Source organism: Ylistrum balloti, unplaced genomic scaffold (genome assembly GCF_031769215.1).
Source record: "Ylistrum balloti isolate Yb309-2 unplaced genomic scaffold, AGI_CSIRO_Ybal_v1 Utg369672, whole genome shotgun sequence".
Taxonomy (NCBI): domain Eukaryota; kingdom Metazoa; phylum Mollusca; class Bivalvia; order Pectinida; family Pectinidae; genus Ylistrum; species Ylistrum balloti.
The window spans coordinates 764,095-786,374 of NW_026781917.1; the positions used below are offsets into that span (position 1 = coordinate 764,095).

At 32.3% G+C, this 22,280-nt stretch overlaps 1 protein-coding gene across 1 annotated transcript; it reads right to left on the reverse strand.

Moving 5' to 3' along the window:
* Positions 1–426: 426 nt before the first annotated feature.
* LOC132562850 (zinc finger CCHC domain-containing protein 10-like) lies at positions 427–22,053 on the reverse strand. The gene is made up of 4 exons (XM_060227629.1): positions 21,987–22,053; positions 11,721–11,882; positions 3,507–3,557; positions 427–2,452 (listed from the first exon to the last, which is right to left on the reverse strand). The coding sequence occupies exons 1-4, from the start codon at positions 22,028–22,030 to the stop codon at positions 2,167–2,169; spliced, it is 543 nt and encodes a 180-aa protein (XP_060083612.1). The 5' UTR covers positions 22,031–22,053; the 3' UTR covers positions 427–2,166.
* Positions 22,054–22,280: the final 227 nt, after the last annotated feature.

Below are 22,280 nucleotides of genomic sequence, written 5' to 3' on the forward strand. Positions count from 1 at the left end.
ATTAATTCATGAGCACATCTCCATATGAAAGCACGTACAATTTTTATTTTTTCCCATAAAGGGATATATCTCTCTTCAAAATTGTTGAAAATGAAAATCACTTAGGGTTAAATCAATGTGCAGAAGAATGAGTGAATGAATAGCCATTCTTTCTTCCATAAAAGGATATAGCTCCCTTAAAAATGGTTAAAATGCAAAATTGTGTCTGGTGGCATGAAATTTTAGGAAAATCCATTGAAAACTGAGTCTGACAAATTGTCTTATTTTTTTCTTAAAGGCCCATAACTCCTTAAAAATTACTTCATTAGGCACAACTCAATGTGATTTTGACATTTCAACTAAAAATGTAAAACAAAAATGACAGCTATAATTCATCCTGACCCTTCCGATCAGATGACCTAAAAAAAGTAAACAACTCTTAAATAGGTAAAATAAATCAGTTTATTTCAAGTTTACAACAATTTTAATTTCAGGATAAATTTCATAGCACATTGATAGTTGATAGTCAAGTAGCGCTACATACATATAAATTTCTTTGCTGCAACATAAATTGTGAAATGAAAGCTCTGTGGAGTATTCTGAAATAAGGTATCAGCTGAGTGACATTACTTCACCACCACCACCACCTAGGATAGTCTCCTATCACAGTGACTGGCAGTTGGGAGGTTGTCAGTCACACAACCCGTCCAAACAAATGGCCATCAAGTAAGACAAACCAGGAACCTCACAGCATGTTGATGCAAGGTCATTTAGTTTTTAAATATTTCAAATGAAAGTACTCCAAACTGAAAGCATTTAATAAGCTATGAAACAACAAACAAAAGTCATGTAAATGTTTTATGTCTAAAACTTAAAAAATATGAGCATAAAATTCATTTAAAATGTTACTAATCTTTCTTACATGGAAAAGTTGTTCCTATAGACAGTGAATGAGAGCGATGATTTAGAGAAAACCAATTACAAATATCATAACTATCATAACTAACCTATCACACCCATTCAGCTAAATCAATTGACCAATCAGACATTCTCCTCATCTTAATTGACCAATCAGACATTCACCTCACCTTAATTGACCAATCAGACATTCACCTCATCTCATTTAAACAATCACACAAATGCAGCAAACATAGATTCAGCTCATCTCAACTGACCAATCACATACATTTATGATATCTCATTCAAACTGACCAATCACAAGACAGTTCATTTAGCCTAATGAATCACACATGCTCAGCACTTCTGAAGTGATGGATGCCCTCTCCCACATTTGACCAATCACACACAAATTATTTATTTTCTGAAGGTTATAGATACAGAAAAATTGTGGTTTTCTAAGCATAATTCTGTATTATAAGCCCAAAATGAAGCCTACACAATTTGAAATTTAATTTTCAGTGAAAATGAGAGCCAATTTGCCCATGACTATGAAAATGAGTCAACAAACTCCACAAATATGTCATTGCATACAGATGTAAAGTTCGTAAATAGAATCATTGGTTATCGTAATGAAAAACTTCAGTCAACATGTTGTAGTTGAGTAATGAATTTAAGCGATATAATAAAAACTAAATCTATGAATTTCCAAACAATTTAAGAAATAAAAACAGTTAGCAGACATCAAAAGATATACCCATACCCCCAGATCAAAATAGTCAAGGGCGATCTTTGACATTTCACCTTGACCAATGACCATCAAAATTTAATCAGGTGCTTTGATGCTATATTGTGAATATGAAACAAATCTGTTCAGGGGTTCACAAGATATATCTTGTACATAAGATTATCATGGATTCATATACTCAAGCACAGATGCACAAAGTATATATTAATCTCCTTTGTCCAGTAATTATCCCACCTGTTTTTGTCTGAACTTATCACAGGTTAGATACAATAAATACAGACTTTCATATCTGTCTTACATATTTAATGACTTTCATGTGACAATCAGGACAAAATTAAAAATCAAACTCGATTTCCAATACTCATTATTTTTAAAGTCACATATTGTGTTAAAATATGGCTTGCCAAACTCTTGTATCACCAGTATTCATCATTGAACCATGTCTTTTACTTGCAATGTTTCTGTTACAGAATATGTATCCATGTATCTATTTTTTAAACTTTTCACTCCATCCTCAGCCTCCAAGCTTAACATGTTTATCCTCAATATTGACTTTTCCTTCTCTTCCTCCTTCGTTTAGATTTATTAGAGGACTTCTTCTGGTGGTTGTCTGAGTCTGATCCAGAGTCTGATGAGGAAGAGGAAGAAGATGAGGAGGAGGAACTAGAAGATGATGAAGATGACGAAGATGATGATGATGAGGAAGAGGAAGATGAAGAAGAACTAGTGGAATCTGAATCGCTGTCAGATGAAGATGATGAGGAAGAACTGTCGCTGTCTGAATCCTGATTGCTGGAACCTGTGTCAGATGAAGAATCTGCTTCTGACCTGTCAATCACAAATACCAGAAGTAGAATTAAGGATATCAACAAACTACTTCTTCATTGTTTAAACTACATCGATATGAATGACAATTTTAAATCACAAATTACACCTAATATACAGTTATATACAGAATCTTACTTAGTTTCAATTTCAAAGGTGATTTATAAAACAAGTCAAAGAAATTTTCACTTTAGTAAGCTTAACTGAAAACGACTAAAACTGTTCTAACTAAATAAAGTCAACTGGTAAACTCAATGATAAAGGAAATCTGATATAATATAACAGTACTACAAACTTCCATGATTCTTCTGTTGACTTTAATCTATCAAATCTCTCCATAAATGCATATTGTATTAAATATGTACATTAGCACAATTAACTCTTCCACTGATGGATTTCAGGTTTGTACACCATAAAACCACATAACAGTGACTTTGACATGCATCTATCAACAACTTGACCTGAAAGTGGGCGGAGCTTCTACATCATCAATGGTTGAAAGGAGCAATATGATTGGCTAAGAACAAATGAGAGGTTGCTTCAAACAAAAAATCAGGTGTCAGTTTCTGTTGTGTTTCTATTTTAATTCTGATATCTACTTCACTTTAAGTCTCAAATAATTTCTGAATGGGGATAAGGTATTTGTTTTCAAGAATCCACCTGAAAATTAATCATGAATTTGGTCGTTTCAATACTTGACTTTCTCATGTATTAGAATAAAAATTCATAATCTCTGGAATCTGGAAGTTGATGCATAAAAGCAAAAATTCTATCCCCTTAGAAAGTACTTCCCGATCAAATGCACTGAGAAAATATATATGTTGCTCAATGAGAAAGAATTATATGGGATACCACTGTAAAACCTGTTATTATCACTACTTTGATCAAAGGTGCACAATTACTGATACTATATATAGCAAGGGCAAAATTTACCAATGGCCAAAAATGAACACTTCTACCTAAGGTTGAAAAAAATAATCTGGGCGATTTCTGATTACAGTACTGATTAGATGTATTACAAAATGTAACTGTGATGGCTAATAATTTTGATATTTACTTTTTCTTCTGTTTTTTCTTTTTCTTGTCCTGAACACTGGTCACCTTGAGTCTGTAATGAAATAAAACAGCCATGTTAATTTTGGATACAACAAATCACTTCTGGTGTTTCCAGCTTTTTGCTGATATTTCTTAACTACGTTTCCTTCAGACTTCATACAAAATGATAAGCTCCTAGTTCCAAGCTGCAATTTTCTGAGTAAATCATTAATTTGATTTATTGTCATTGATTTTGTGGGTCCTCTAAACACACAACTCCATATGTCCATGAATTGTTGATATAAGGAAATGTTATTTTTCAAAACAATGACAAGGGCCCTCAGAAACAGGTTATGCTTCCTGATTGGGACAAAAATACATACTACATAATATGCACTTTTTTTTTTTTTTTGGTGGGGGGGAGGCAGGAGGAGAAATGAATGTCCAAAGTTGGGGGTGCAAACATTACGTAGCTATAGGATTATCAAGTTTTTTTTATATCTATGAAAAAATAACCATGGGCAATAACTCCTAGATTATGAAAAAAGAATGATAGATTTTGTGCACTGTACTTCTACTTGGGAGCATAAAAATGGAGCCCCATACAATTATGATTTTAAAGTGACACATGCTAATGACACTACCATAATGAATATGATCAACCAACTCTGTAGGCTTATTGTGGATGCTTCTTTCTTTCAGCTTCAACATGACTAAGTTACCATTAAGGTATTAAGAGTGTAATGGGAAGAAATTTGAACATTAAACAAACAAGAATACATAAAATCCTTCACCTCTGAGGAATTTTTTCACAAAGTTTTCAAAAATAAAGGTAAATGTATTGCTGTATCCTCATACCCTTGATTCTTCTCCAACAACTGAGAGGGTATACCATTTAGTGTGACATTTTCTCAAATGTAAATTGCATTCACTGAATGTTTTATTTTCCACACTTTCTAAATTGGTTTTATTTTTCAAATGACAAAATTGTATTGGTTTTGGAATGGATATCTGTTAAAACAGTAATTAGTTGATGTCTAAGGCCTGACTTTGCTAAACTTTTTTCAACAAAATCAAAACACAGTATATTCAATAATATTATGCCAGAACAAAAGTCAGTGGAAGGATCAGGCTTAAAACTTCAGTAATTAGAAGTAAGAAGTATAAATTATGGGGAAAGTAAGGAAAGTTGTACAGTGTAATTCTATTCACTGTTCTTTTAAACCTGACTGATTTTGTTACTGTCATGCAGTCAATGATTAGGGGACGGAAGGGGTATATGGCACAGAGCAATCTAATCTGCACATGTGAAATATAAAGTCTCCTTGCACAATTGATTGTATTTGCTCGAATCTGGCCGAAGTCATTCTTTTACAATTGTTGCCAAGGTGACAGTCGAGGAAAGTTTGTCCATTGCACGATTGGAAACACCACATTCAGAAAAATTGAATGCTTTAAACACTTTCAACAAACTTAGTTTGAAAATATCATTTTAGAGTGTGGGCTTAGTTATACCAGAGTGACGAATTGTGTTAAACATCATGGCATGTGTCATGGATTGTGCAGATATTCCCATTTCTTGATTTCCCAACAGCAATTGTTCATGGTTAGGTATAATGGTCCCAGATCACAAAACTTGCAGGTCTTAAGTGCTGAGAACAAACAATGTATTTCTACCTACTGTTGCTTCTGTTTGCATCCATCATTATCAACATTTTGGGCAGACGTGAATCTTACGTTTTGTTATTCAAGGAACGTAGTAGTCATTAACACTAAGATCTATCACCTGAGGTTATATTCATATCTAGGCCTAATTATTTTTATACATAAGTAATCAGGGTAATTATACTTTTTTCATTCTTTCTTTGTCTGTCTGGAATGGCTAGTGACAGTGTTTGTACAAATTATCATCTACCAGGCATTATCATAATGTAAACCCAAGATTGACGAGGTCAGAAACATAGGTAAACATCAGGATTTTGGCTCCAGGTTCTTGATTAAACCCATAATGCCTAAATTATTTAAGGTTCATAGCTTGTAGTTTTGAGGTACAGTATAACAGATCATTAGAACTAATATATAAGAAGGGCACCATTACATGCAAGGTGAATTCTTTGATGATTCTTAACTCGTAGTTTATATGCAGTGTGTATATGATGGTTATTAACTCGTAGTTTATATGCAATGTGTATATGATGGTTATTAACTTGTAGTTTATATGCAATGTGTATAAGATGGTTCTTAACTTGTAGTTTATATGCAGTGTGTATAAGATGGTTCTTAACTTGTAGTTTATATGCAATGTGTATATGATTGTTCTTAACTTGTAGTTTATATGCAATGTGTATAAGATGGTTCTTAACTTGCAGTTTATATGCAGTGTGAAGGTGATGGTTGTTACCTTGTAGTTTATATGCAGTATGTATGTGATGGTTCTTAACTTGTAGTTTATATGCAGTGTGTAGGTGATGGTTCTTAACTTGAAGTTGATATGCAGTGTAAAGTTAATGGTTCTTAACTTGTAGTTAAAATGCAGTGTGTATATGATGGTTATTAACTTAAAGTTTATATGCAGTGTGTAGAGGATTGTTCTTCACTCGTAGTTTATATGCAGTGTGTATGTAATGGTTCTTAACTCGTAGTTTATATGCAGGGTAACATTGATGGTTCTTAACTTGTAGTTTATATGCAGTGTGTAAAAAGTTGATGGTTATTAACTTGTAGTTTAAATGAAGTGTATAGAGGATGGTTCTTAACTTGTAGTTTATATGCAGTATGTATGTGATGGTTTAACTTGTAGTTGATATGCAGTGTAAAGTTGATGGTTCTTAACTTGTAGTTTATATGCAGTGTGTAGGAAATGGTTCTTAACTTGAAGTTTATTTGCAATGTAAAGTTGATTGTTCTTAACTTGTAGTTTATATGCAGTATGTATGTAATGGTTATTAACTTGTAGTTAATATGCAGTGTGAAGGTGATGGTTCTTAACTTGAAGTTGATATACAGTGTAAAGTTGATGGTTCTTAACTTGTAGTTTATATGCAGTGTATATGATGGTTCTTAACTTGTAGTTTAAATGCAGAATGTACTGTTTGTGGGTCTGAGCTTGCAGATGTTTTCATAAACAGTTCTATTTTTGTCAATACACAATGTGTGTACAAAATGATTTTCACAGAAGAAAAATCAATTCAGAAATATAAGAATTTAATCGCCAGTTTACTGCCTATGCTACATTAAAGCTCTAATTTCTGAAAGACTACTGCAAAATCATTCATTTTTACTGTTTATTTTCATACATTTAAACATCCATTAATTTATATATGTCCATAAAGATATAAACTTTATCAAAATTAGCATATATTTTTCGTATTAGCAGATTTTGTGAGCACAATATTGATCCACAGGTTGCCCACGTAACTTTAAGATTTTGAAAAACCATGAAACCCACAAATATAAATGGTTTCACAGTATACAAAAATCGTTACCCAAACCCTCCACTATAAGGCCATGTGGTCTGTAAGTATGTGAGTGTCTGACTCCACTTTGATACTATTGTAAAGTAGTAAACAGACCTTCACTTAATCTTTAGGGGAATGTTACAAACACATTGTTTTTCAAAATTGCATGTTCTCCAGCGGGCAACTTTTTGTTTTGTTTTCACAGAACAAGAAAGTCGGTCAAAAACAAAAAGTATATCCAAGTCCTTTTTTTTTTAATTTCTGACTCATTGAACAGTTTTCATTTGATGTCATTGAATTCCAACACAGCTGAGTTTCAAACATGAAATAAATAGTTTCTCAATGTTCAACAACAAACACGAACAAAAGGAGAACATTTTATATAATAAATCTTTTTATTTTTCAGGGGTCTTATCTCTATGCAAGATAACTGCATACATCAATTTTCCATTTAAATAAATGTCCAATTTATCATATACAGTGTCAATGGATAAGATATTTCTGAAAATGTTGAATTGCATGTGTCACAAACAAAATATTGCATGTATATTTTTTTGGCAAATAAGATATTTTATCATTTGTAAAAAGAACTTGCTAATAACTGATATGATACATCAACTGCGAAAGGTTGGCAGTAAATTTTCTGGTGCAACAAACTGACTTGTTTCTCACAGAAATTGTTTGAAGACAAAAAAAAATGTAATTTGGTTTGTATTTCCCTTTAGCACAGCCATTTTGTTTAATCTTTTATTTTATTTGTTTATTTTTTAAAATATTCAGTCTGCTGTTATAAATCATGAGGGATCACACAACATTCACAGAACATGTAACTAAATTAGCTATACACATGCCTATGTTAAGGCACCATCAGCTGATCCTTTGCTGCAGATTTCATTTATATTACCCACGATATTGATACATTTATGTACCAGTACAGCATTGATCAATTTATGTTGACTTATTGTTTCAAATAAGTGAAGTTCTGCGCCGTTTTTTTTTCTAGCCATTCTTCGCTTTTGAAGTGCTACGTTTTTTTGGCTGTTTTTTTGTGTGGTTATTTTTAATAGCAAATTAAAGTGATTTCCAGTAAACAATTAAAGAATTCTTTCCTCATGTAAAATGCAACTTGCACAGAGTGTTTTCATAGTTTTACTTAAATTTTAAAGCAAAGAACTTTTTATGGCTACAATCAAAGAGGCTATGTTTTTTTCTATTAATCTTATCTTATAGGCATCCATTTAGCACATTTCAATAAAAACCTTTCAAATCTAAAGGTAAGATTACAATGAATACAATACATTGTGAGGTAGATGTCAAAGAACACATCTCGTGCAGAAATATGGGATTGAGGTATTAAGACAGAAGGTAAAACATTACTCTGGTCTGATAAGACAGGTTTTTTAGGCACTCTGATTAAAGTATTAAGACAGAAGGTAAAACATTACTCTGGTCTGATAAAACAGGTTTTTTAGGCACTCTGATTAAAGTATTAAGACAGAAGGTAAAACATTACTCTGGTCTGATAAGACAGGTTTTTTAGGCACTCTGATTAAAGTATTAAGACAGAAGGTAAAACATTACTCTGGTCTGATAAGACAGGTTTTTTGCACTTAAGACAGAAAAGTATTAAGACAGAAGGTAAAACATTACTCTGGTCTGATAAAACAGGTTTTTTAGGCACTCTGATTAAAGTATTAAGACAGAAGGTAAAACATTACTCTGGTCTGATAAGACAGGTTTTTTAGGCACTCTGATTAAAGTATTAAGACAGAAGGTAAAACATTACTCTGGTCTGATAAAACAGGTTTTTTAGGCACTCTGATTTAAGTATTAAGACAGAAGGTAAAACATTACTCTGGTCTGATAAGACAGGTTTTTTAGGCACTCTGATTAAAGTATTAAGACAGAAGGTAAAACATTACTCTGGTCTGATAAGACAGGTTTTTTAGGCACTCTGATTAAAGTATTAAGACAGAAGGTAAAACATTACTCTGGTCTGATAAGACAGGTTAAGACAGGTTTTTTAGGCACTCTGATTAAAGTATTAAGACAGAAGGTAAAACATTCTGATAACTCTGGTCTGACAGGTTTTTTAGGCACTCTGATTAAAGTATTAAGACAGAAGGTAAAACATTACTCTGGTCTGATAAGACAGGTTTTTTAGGCACTCTGATTAAAGTATTAAGACAGAAGGTAAAACATTACTCTGGTCTGATAAGACAGGTTTTTTAGGCACTCTGATTAAAGTATTAAGACAGAAGGTAAAACATTACTCTGGTCTGATAAAACAGGTTTTTTAGGCACTCTGATTTAAGTATTAAGACAGAAGGTAATACATTACTCTGGTCTGATAAGACAGGTTTTTTAGGCACTCTGATTAAAGTATTAAGACAGAAGGTAAAACATTACTCTGGTCTGATAAGACAGGTTTTTTAGGCACTCTGATTAAAGTATTAAGACAGAAGGTAAAACATTACTCTGGTCTGATAAGACAGAAGGTAAAACATTACTCTGGTCTGATAGAGACAGGTTTTTTAGGCACTCTGATTAAAGTATTAAGACAGAAGGTAAAACATTACTCTGGTCTGATAAGACAGGTTTTTTATTAAGACAGAAGCACTCTGATTAAGGTAAAACATTACTCTGGTCTGATAAGACAGGTTTTTTAGGCACTCTGATTAAAGTATTAAGACAGAAGGTAAAACATTACTCTGGTCTGATAAGACAGGTTTTTTAGGCACTCTGATTTAAGTATTAAGACAGAAGGTAAAACATTACTCTGGTCTGATAAGACAGGTTTTTTAGGCACTCTGATTAAAGTATTAAGACAGAAGGTAAAACATTACTCTGGTCTGATAAAACAGGTTTTTTAGGCACTCTGGTATTAAGACAGAAGGTAAAACATTACTCTGGTCTGATAAGACAGGTTTTTTAGGCACTCTGATTAAAGTATTAAGACAGAGGCACTCTGATTTAAGTATTAAGACAGAAGGTAATACATTACTCTGGTCTGATAAGACAGGTTTTTTAGGCACTCTGATTAAAGTATTAAGACAGAATTTCATGGTTTTCTCTGGTCAGATTAGACAGTTTTTCTGGTCAGACATCAGATTAGACAGTTTTTAAAAACTGTTTGATTTATTGATTTCTTCTCTATCTTCAAACCTACCAGGAACATAAATTAGGGAAAATATGGCTGTATTTATGCAGGAAACACAAAAATGTTTAGTCTGGCCTAAATTGACACTGATTACAGCAGAAATCAATACCATCCAAAGTAAAGGAAGAGCTAGTCACCACTAAAATCCATTTTTGGAGAATCATTGTGTTTTCCATTGTGTGATATTCTGTTCATCAAGTTTTAAAACAGAGTTAATAGCAGCTTAAACATCTTTAATGGTTTACAGAGCTATAGATTTGAGAATTTTTCCCAAATCAATGCATAATGGATGGTTTTAAAATGTCTTGTCAATTGCATAACCTCAAATCAAACACTCTTTCACCTCTTTTAGTTGACTATTTGTAAACATTTTATTTCTATATTCATAACTTCATAAACTTCTATAAATATTACATAATTTTTTTTTCAATTTTCAAACTACCAATATGCCTATATTCAACAAGCCCAAACACAATCAATCTATAGCTGATTTGTGCAGTAGAATCTTTGTCATATAAGAAGTCAATCTGCGATCCTTAGATTTTGAATCGGTCTTGATATGATTTGATTGAAGTCCACAATTAGTGTTACTCCAAAAACCACAGGATAATTTTAATGAATATGAATGAATGTGCACAAAGAAATTTTTTTGGCAGGGAACATAAAAAATTACACAGCAGGTCTAAAGCATTGAAATATTGCGTGATTACCATAGAGATAAAAATTACATTTATTACTGAATCTAAAAAAATTACCGCATTGATCAAATATTCAAAATTAAGAAGTGGCAGGATAGGACAGAACTAATGTTTTTCATGCTTTCATGCCTTATGGCCATCTCAAGGTAATTACTTTTAATGCCTTAATTACTAACATTAGCACACATTGCAATCAATATTAAAAGGGGAGGTAACTTCCATCTATATATTATTCTATACATTTCATCAAAGATACAGAAAATCTTTAGTATCATACATGCTGCCGACATGGTGTAAATAAACGTTTAAAGGACATTGCACATAGTTAAGATGTAAACATCTATACATGAAAGTGTACTATGTTTTTGGGACCTTTGTTTACTGAATAGTGAAAGCATCATATCAGTAAACATCTGAACAGAAACTCCATATAAATATATATATTCAACAAAACTCCATGATAGTCAAACAACTTATCTACAACATAAATGTACAAAAACATCACAATAGATTTAATGGTTGATTCTGTTTAGTCCCTTTATCAAACAGATTTCCTACGCAATATTACCATACATTATTAACGAGATGGCTTTTTCCCTAACGCCAAATGTAATTAACTGTAGATACACATAATATGAATGTTAAGTACTATCCCTTTCAAATGTCATTTAGTGAACTAAACTCTGTATCAACCAAAATTCATTTAATTTAATAATAAAGAAAGATTTTTTCTAACTCTAAAATGTCAAAAATACACATAAAATGCCATATATATGAATTATTACACTATATAATTTTATTATATTTGTTGTAATTCATTCCAATAAACGTTGAGGACAAATCCTTGTTGGAATTATCTCATATATTTATTGGTTAAATGATCTAATCAATGTGTAATATTAACATTATTGTATACTCACAAGGTGTCCATTTTCTGTTTTTCCTCTTCCATTTTCATTCGCTTGGCCAACTGCTTGGTTCGTGAAGGTCTGTATACATATTTGCGTTTCCCCGTGCACTCATATGTAAAATGGCCTTTCTGTAGGCATTTCTGGCAAGTGTAGTTCTCCGCACTTGGTTCTCTGTTGAAAAGCAGCACACAAAATGCCTCAGTTCTGATTAGCTCACAAAATATGCCAGACAGAATCAAACTGGATCAAAATTACATCACAACCATTTTCCCTGTCACAGTTTCCTGTCACTGCGATTTTATAACCACTCTCCTGTGGAAAGTCGTTTTTTGAAGACGTCTGCTTGTAATTTTATAGCCAGGTAGCGTGTTGCCATGGTGCTCTCTAGGCAAACTTATAATAGAGTCTGAACGTAGAAACTGCTGCTTCAATTTACGATATATTGGCGTTAGATTATATACAAATACAGGTTAACCTGGCAGTAGCTGTAACCATAGACAGTGGCCATTAGGTGTATTGATTTCAACAAAAAGCCAATCAATCTCAAATCTAATAAAATACTGTTCCTAACAGTTCGTTTCACTGCTGTAAAAATATTTCACCTTGCAACTACGATAAATTTTCCCCTTTTAACTTAACATTCTTTAAGAAAAAAAATTAATGATGTTTCCTACCTACAGTAATCTTATGCCTTTTAATCAAAAAAATAATTATACAAACATTACTGAACAATTATAAAGGAGTAATCATGTAAAAACAACTAGGTACCCTATACGTCTGTGTTGTAAGCAAACATCCATGATTCACTCAGTGCTAAGTCGCGACTAGCTGCGATCTGGATGATCAATATATAGCCGTTTGATTGACTGACTGAAACAGTGCAATGTATCGTAACCAAACCTAACACATTGTTGCGTCTGATGATAATTCACTTGTGTTTAGGAAAATGTCACAGTTCGCCAGGTGATCGATGAAAAGAATTACATTTGTTCAGCTACCATGTGTACCTTGAGTTGACTGGGCCACATTTACAAATCCTTAATAGAAAATTCACAATTTATTCAAACAGAGATCAAAGATATCATGGAATACAGACATTAATCTTTCTTGGATATTTGAATCCCACATTCTACCTCTCCTTCTAAAACTCATTTCTATTCTTTTCAAACATGAAACAATGCTGGTTCAAATATTGTGTGTTCTGAGCGTGATCTGGTAGTATATCATAATCATGAAATACTGATCATTATGCATATGTTGCATATTTTTTATTCTAATCCATAGTGCAATTTTCAGTCAGTCTTTTACATACACGTTTATATCTATAACGTGAGGATTGAAACTAGGTGTTATCATTAAGAGGAATCCTTAAGGTCTTACCATTGTGAGGAATCTATTAGGTCTTAACAATGTCAGGAATCTATTAGGTCTTAACATTGTGAGGAATCTATAAGGTCTTAACATTGTCAGGAATCTATTAGGTCTCAAAATTGTCAGGAATCTATTAGGTCTTAACATTGTGAGGAATCTATAAGGTCTTAACATTGTCAGGAATCTATTAGGTCTCAACATTGTCAGGAATCTATTAGGTCTTAACATTGTCAGGAATCTATTAGGTGTTAACATTGTCAGGAATCTATAAGGTCTTAACATTGTCAGGAATCTATAAGGTCTTAACATTGTCAGGAATCTATTAGGTCTTAACATTGTCAGGAATCTATTAGGTCTAAATATTGTGAGGAATTTATAAGGTGTTAACATTGTCGAGGAATCTATATAGGTCTTAACATTGTCAGGAATCTATAAGGTCTTAACATTGTGAGGAACTATTAGGTCTTAACATCGTGTGGAATTTATCAGGTCTTAACATTTTGAGGAATCTATTAGGTATTAATATTGTGAGAAATCTATTAGGTCTTAACATTGTGAGGAATCTATTAGGTCTTAACACTGGGAGAAATCTAATAGGTCTTAACATTGTGAGAAATCTATTAGGTCTTAACATTGTGAGGAATCTATTAGGTCTTAACATTGTGAGGAATCTATTAGGTCTTAACATTGTGAGGAATCTATAAGGTCTTAACATTGTCAGGAATCTATTAGGTCTCAAAATTGTCAGGAATCTATTAGGTCTTAACATTGTGAGGAATCTATTAGGTCTTAACAATGTCAGGAATCTATTAGGTCTTAACATTGTGAGAAATCTATTAGGTCTTAACATTGTGAGAAATCTATTAGGTCTTAACATCGTGAGGAATTTATCAGGTCTTAACATTGTGAGGAATCTATTAGGTCTTAACATTGTGAGGAATCTATTAGGTCTTAACATTGTGAAGAATCTATAAGGTCTTAACATTGTGAGGAATCTATTAGGTCTTAACATTGTCAGGAATCTATTAGGTCTTAACATTGTGAGGAATCTATTAGGTCTTAACATTGTGAGGAATCTATTAGGTCTTAACATTGTGAAGAATCTATAAGGTCTTAACATTGTCAGGAATCTAATAGGTCTTAACATTGTGAGAAATCTATTAGGTCTTAACATTGTGAGAAATCTATTAGGTCTTAACATCGTGTGGAATTTATCAGGTCTTAACATTTTGAGGAATCTATTAGGTATTAATATTGTGAGAAATCTATAAGGTCTTAACATTGTGAGGAATCTATTAGGTCTTAACATTGTGAGGAATCTATTAGGTCTTAACATTGTGAGGAATCAATTAGCTCTTAACAATGTCAGGAATCTATTAGGTCTTAACATTGTGAGGAATCTATAAGGTGTTAACATTGTCAGGAATCTATTAGGTCTTAACATTGTGAAGAATCTATAAGGTCTTAACATTGTGAGGAATCTATTAGGTCTTAACATTGTGAAGAATCTATAAGGTCTTAACACTGTGAGGAATCTATTAGGTCTTAACATTGTGAGGAATCTATTAGGTCTTAACATTGTGAAGAATCTATAAGGTCTTAACATTGTGATGAATCTATTACGCCTCAACATTGTGAAGAATCTATAAGGTCTTAACATTGTGAGGGATCTATTTGGTCTTAACATTGTGAGGAATCTATTAGGTCTTAACATTGTGAGGAATCTATTAGGTCTTAACATTGTGAGGAATCTATAAGGTCTTAACATTGTGAGGAATCTATTAGGTCTTAACATTGTCTTAAGGTCTCAACATTGTCAGGAATCTATTAGGTCTTAACATTGTGAGGAATCTATAAGGTCTCAACATTGTCAGGAATCTAATAGGTCTCAACATTGTCAGGAATCTATTAGGTCTTAACATTGTCAGGAATCTATTAGGTCTTAACATTGTCAGGAATCTATTAGGTCTAAATATTGTGAGGAATTTATAAGGTCTTAATATTGCGAGGAATCTAATAGGTCTTAACATTGGGAGAAATCTATTAGGTCTTAACATTGTGAGAAATCTATTAGGTCTTAACATTGTGAGGAATCTATAAGGTCTTAACATTGTGAGGAATCTATAAGGTGTTAACATTGTCAGGAATCTATTAGGTCTTAACATTGTGAGGAATCTATAAGGTCTTAACATTGTCAGGAATCTATTAGGTCTCAACATTGTGAGAAATCTATTAGGTCTTAACATTGTGAGAAATCTATTAGGTCTTAACATCGTGTGGAATTTATCAGGTCTTAACATTGTGAGGAATCTATTAGGTCTTAACATTGTGAGGAATCTATTAGGTCTTAACATTGTAGGTCTTAACATTGTGAGGAATCTATTAGGTCTTAACATTGTGAGGAATCTATAAGGTCTTAACATTGTCAGGAATCTATTAGGTCTCAACATTGTCAGGAATCTATTAGGTCTTAACATTGTGAGGAATCTATTAGGTCTTAACATTGTCAGGAATAACAAAATGCTCCTGTAATATCTCAAAACATTGTTCAAACAAAACTGAAATCTATGGAGGTCTTAACATTGTCAGGAATCTATAAGGTCTTAACATTGTCAGGAATCTTTTAGGTATTATGTTCCTACCAAAAATCAATGTGTCAGGAATCTATAAGGTCTTAATATTGCAATATGGTCAATACATAGGTCTTAACATTATGAGAAATCTAATAATAGGTCTTAACATTGTGACAAATCTATTAGGTCTTAACATTGTAGGAATCTATAAGGTCTTAACATTGTCAGGAATCTATATAGGTCTTCAACATTGTCAGGAATCTATTAGGTCTTAATATCGACGATATGGTCCATTATTGGTCTGGATCTTCTATATATAGAATCTAGTAAATAATAGGAATCTTATGGTCTTAACATTGTGAGGAATCTATTCTTTAACATATATAGAATCTATTAAGTAATAACATTGTGAAGAATATGGTCAACATTGTGACTGAATCTTCTATATATAGAATCTATAAGTAATCTTAACATTATGAGGGAATATTTGGTAACATGGTCTTCTATATATAGAATCTTAATATTGTCAGGAATCTATTAGGCCTTAACATTGCGATAAATCCTATATATAGCATTGGTAATAACAAATATGGTCCAATATTCAAACACATGTTCTATATATAGAATGTTAGTAAGTAATATCGACAATAATCCAATATTGGTACTGGATCTTCTATATATAGAATCTAAGAAATTTGTACGAGGTTTACAGAAAACATTTATACTGATCTTCTATATATAGAATCTAGTAAGTTATATCGACCATAAAATCAATATTTGATTAAATTCTATATATAGAATCTACAGCATAATTAACCAAATATGTCCAATATCATGGATCTTCTATATATAGAATCTAGTAAGTAATATCGAAATATGATCCAATATTGGTACTGATCTTCTATATAAATTCATATGATATTAAATTGGTACTGGATTTTCTATATAGAGAATCTAGTAAGTAATATCGACAATATGGTCCAATATTGGTACTGGATGTTCTATATATAGAATCTAGTAAGTAATATCGACAATATGGTCCAATATTGGTACTGGATGTTCTATATATAGAATCTAGTAAGTAATATCGACAATATGGTCCAATATTGGTACTGGATCTTCTATATATAGAATCTAGTAAGTAATATCGACAATATGGTCCAATATTGGTACTGGATCTTCTATATATAGAATCTAGTAAGTAATATCGACGATATGATCCAATATTGGTACTGGATCTTCTATATATAGAATCTAGTAAGTAATATCGACGATATGGTCCAATATTGGTACTGGATGTTCTATATATAGAATCTAGTAAGTAATATCGACAATATGGTCCAATATTGGTACTGGATCTTCTATATATAGAATCTAGTAAGTAATATCGACAATATGGTCCAATATTGGTACTGGATCTTCTATATATAGAATCTAGTAAGTAATATCGACAATATGGTCCAATATTGGTACTGGATCTTCTATATATAGAATCTAGTAAGTAATATCGACGATATGGTCCAATATTGGTACTGGATCTTCTATATATAGAATCTAGTAAGTAATATCGACAATATGGTCCAATATTGGTACTGGATCTTCTATATATAGAATCTAGTAAGTTATATCGACAATATGGTACAATATTGGTACTGGATCTTCTATATATAGAATCTAGTAAGTAATATCGACGATATGATCCAATATTGGTACTGGATCTTCTATATATAGAATCTAGTAAGTAATATCGACATTATGATCCAATATTGGTACTGGATTTTCTATATAGAGAATCTAGTAAGTAATATCGACAATATGGTCCAATATTGGTACTGGATCTTCTATATATAGAATCTAGTAAGTAATATCAACGATATGGTCCAATATTGGTACTGGATCTTCTATATATAGAATCTAGAAAGTAATATCGATGATATGGTCCAATATTGGTACTGGATCTTCTATATATAGAATCTAGTAAGTAATATGGACATTATGATCCAGTATTGGTATTGGATCTTCTATATATTGAATCTAGTAAGCAATATCAACGATATGGTCCAATATTGGTAGTGGATCCTAACAAACAAATGTTTGTTGGATGTGTATTACTGGAATAGATGTATGATCAATGAAGTGATACAGACAGTACAGACAAGTTATTTGTCAAATTTTCAAGGCAATCCGCCCTTTTATCAAGACACAAATATGTATTGAAAATATGTCAATATATACAAAACAATTGACAAACAGGACAATAAAACTATAGCATAAATTACATTTATACTAATAGCAATGCCTTTCATGTTCCATCTCAATATGATGCTCAAGAATTATATAAAATTTATTCCAACAAGGTTTTTTTCAAAACAGACACAATGTATTGATCTATAAAGTTGATCTACATATAAATAAAATTGAATTGTACACAGTGATCAATCTGCAATTTATTTTCATGAACTGATTGTATTGCTAAAAAGAAGGGTCCTACAATGTAAAATTCAAGTATGTCCAGAAATTCTTTGAATCCCATCAAACTTCTATGAGTACAGGACACAGGACTTGCATGTAAAAAGTATACTTAACCAACTTGAAATTAGATTTTCACATAGTGATGAGACAGTGATTGGATATAATTGATTATCAATGATCTGATGAGATGATAGATTGTAATTTTTCCTATTAATTGATACCTTATTATTTTCTTGTGTTTTAGCAAAAAAAAAACATTCATATTAGGCATTATAAAGATGCCAATTGCCAATAACATTCAATCCTGTGTTAATTCTAGGTGAGTGAGGTATTTCAGTTTAATGTTAAGGTTAAAGAAACAGAGAATGCATTCACTTTCTGTGAATATTGAACACCCAGTCAGCTGATCATGTAAACAAAATATATGTTTCAATTATACAAAAAGCCTTTAAGATTTTTACCAATAATCGATTACAGATTTTAACCTTTTTCCCATCACTACTTTTTATGGCATCTAAATTTCAGAATTGGTAAGAGATATGTTTATAGTCTTTTATATGCCTTTTAAGACATGGTATACATGTGTGCACTGATAATGTATTAAAAACAAAAAAAATTCAATATGGCCCAATGGCCTATATGATGTCATATGCAAAAGTTTAAAACAGCCATAACTTAAAAAGTATTTACTGTACAGCTTTTCCGAACTGATATTATGGTAGCCAATGTTTGGGGCTAAATTTTATCTTCGACATATAAATCCCTAAAAGGTCAAATTAAAAAGCTAACTATAGGGTCAAAGGTCATCAATTTTTCAACTTTTTAAATTTTAAAATCATTTTGAAAAATTCTTATGTAGTCAACAGGATATTCTATTCTGATTAAGTTTTCAGTTTGTAACATTTACCTTCAATATGATAAAACATTTAGAAAATTTGACAAATGTTTCAAGTTTGTAGTAAAATTTTACACAACTTCTTCCCAATAACCAAAAGGCCCAGGCAACTGAAATTTGGCCTAGACAATGTTAGTATGAAGAGCTACAAATTTTGTTAATATGATTGACCTTGACTTTCTCAAAGGTCGTGGTGGTCAAGCGGAAATTAAACAAAAACAGGTTGAGTTTGTTTAAGACTTCAAAACACTTTTTCTCAATTACCAAAAGACCCATGCTACTGATATTTCATCAGTAAAATGTTCGGATAAAAGGTCACTAGGTGTGTTAATATGGTTGACTTTGATCCACTTTCAAAGTTAGGGCGGTCAAATGAAAATAACAAAAAGATATCAACTAATCAGGGTACAGCAGTCTCATTAAATATGCACAGAATTTGCCGATAATCAAACGTTTACAAGGAGTTAAGGTAACAAGTCTACGTAGCAAGTCTCATCATAATTCATTGGTTTCTTTAAAAGATACCAAATAGAAAACATTCAGTTAGAGTGCCAAAATATATTAGCCAATCAGGTCACAGCAGTCTCTTAAAATAAGCATAGAATTTGCCTGTAATCGAACCTGAACAAAGAATTATGGTAATACATCTACAAAGCAAGTTTCCTAGAAATCTTATCATTCCTTCATCCTTCATAAGATATGTGCAGAAAGCATTCCCATAGAGTAATCAAAGAAATCAGCTAATCAGATCACAGCAGCCTCATTAAATAAGCACAGAATTGGCCGTTAATTTAACATTAGCAAAGGATTAATGTAACCAACCAAGTTTCATCAAATTCATACCAATCCTTCAAAAGATATCAAGCAGGAAGTGGACGGACGGAAGGACAGACGTAGATAGAGTCGTTTTGACCTTCTGTCAACTATACTGTTTTTCTAATCAGTCCCAAATTCAAATGGGCACAACACAAAGGGGAACCTACATATAAAATCTGAGAGAGATCCATCCTGTACAGAAACAATGATAACAATCTTTGCCAGGCAAAATCCAAAATGGCTTTCAGTTGGGACCAAGGAAAATCCATATATAAAATAAGAGAGAGATCCATCTCACACTTCTCAAGAAACAGGGATTACGAAAATTATTTATTAACAGATGGACTGACTATGGACACATGGTGATTTCAATGCCCACCATCTGATCACTTTCTTTTTTTCTCTTCTGATGATGAAGGGTTCATGAAATATCTTGCATACTGGCTTTTACTGGTATTTTACAAGAAGTCAAGTGTGACCTTCAACCTTTAACCTTAACCAAAGACTACCAAAATCTAATCAGGCATTAGGACTAGGGTGTGGTGCTATATGGTATGAATATGAACTAAATCTGTTGAATGGTTAATGTGGTATCTTCTACACAAGAATAGATTCATATTAAAAAAGGCCAAAAGATGTTATTTCAAAACTAATTAAACATCAATCTGTTGTCCACATGAAATATAATTGGTGTTTTAACAGAAATTACGATTTTGTACCTAAATCAAATACTGCTGATAAAAAGTAGTACCAGGGTTTTCCATAATTTTGTTAGTAGTAGGCTGTGTAGTGAAAGTAGGAGGCTGGCCTGCCGTGTACGTGTAGTCGTGTACATAACATTATTACGGAACTGGATTGGTGTAGGCGGCCAAATGATCAAAGCAGCCGGTCAAATTGGCCGGCGACTGGCTCTTGTGGAAAACCCTGAGTACATGAACATCAGGTTTACTATTTGTCAGTATTTCTCATGTCAGTTTCCTCTTAATATATTGCTGATGAGGACATCACTAACAACAGAATGTTTTTGAACTTTCCATTGATTTGTGATGCAATACTGCTTCCTCACCCTTGGGAGCCATAAAGCCTGCTTTATGTATCTGTCTGGTGGATTTGTTTAGCTGCCACACATATCACATGTTAACATTTATAAAAGACATTGGCAGAGTCCATGCCTAATGATTGACATACTATTTTTGTATATTCAGGATGTATGGTCTAGCAAAGGGTACAATCAATGCTTTATAAAACAACAGGTCCAGGCAAACTGAGAGAGATATCTTCGTACAAAATTGACATTATGAAAACAACAAAGGACAGTTACCCTTCCAAAATACAGTCGAATCAAACTGACATTCAGGAAAATACAACTTCATTGTCATGGTGATAAAACCTATCAAGTTTAAAAACTGTGGGAGGAGATCTCCACAAGGATTAAAGTTTAGGGCGGACAAATGGATGGACAGATAGGCAACACCATAACATAATATGTCCCATCACAATTTTTGACCAGTGCACAAAAAAGGAGGGAAACAGGTTTATCAGGAAAGACTACCATAAACTTTCAACAAATGTATGCCAGGAAGATAGATTATTAGAAAAAGCATTTTACAGATATAGCCTGCATATCTCAGTGATCAGGTGAGGTTTTCATTTCCTGATATATATTTTGACGAGTTGATGAGTTCTTGGATTCCAGACCCATATATAAAGTTGATATATATTTTACTGTTAAATGCTGAAAATATGATGCTCAAAAACAGCTAAAATCAGTAAAAAGAAAAAAAATGCTAATAATATTCCAACACTTAAAATTTTCAGTGTACATGTGTTTACAGGAAGACGGTTGCGTGTGTAACAATAAATTTTGAAGAAAAAAAATTACCATTTAAATTTTCTCACAAAGCAGCGATCAACACAAACTCTAGTAAAAGATATATTTATATTTGAATTAAGAAAGATGTTTTTTGTTACATGTTCTTGTTCAGCTGTCAGCCAGCACAACTGTACGTTGCCGGTGATGGATGTATTTTGCCACTGTCAAGTGTTACAGATGGACGCCGAAGTTCGAGCTTATAATCACATTCAAAATTATCAGCCAATTCGTGACAAAAATATCAACGAATTGCAAACATAGATAAAGTGACCTACTTTTTCTTGAAGAAAGGATGTCGTACCGCGAACGACGATGCCATCACGATTGTTGGTGTTTATCTACTGCCGGTGATACCTGAAAAAAATCTCCAAAAAGATCGCGTAAATAAAATTATAAAATAACATCTATTTCATTACGAAATAACCATTTTCAAACAACATTCATCTTTGAAAAAAAAATCGAAGTGGAATTGGTAGGTGTTAAACCTCTTGCGAATGAGAATCATTTGTTTCTGATATAGGTAAAATATTGGGGTATTATTTATAAATCGCGCACCGCTTTAGAAAAGC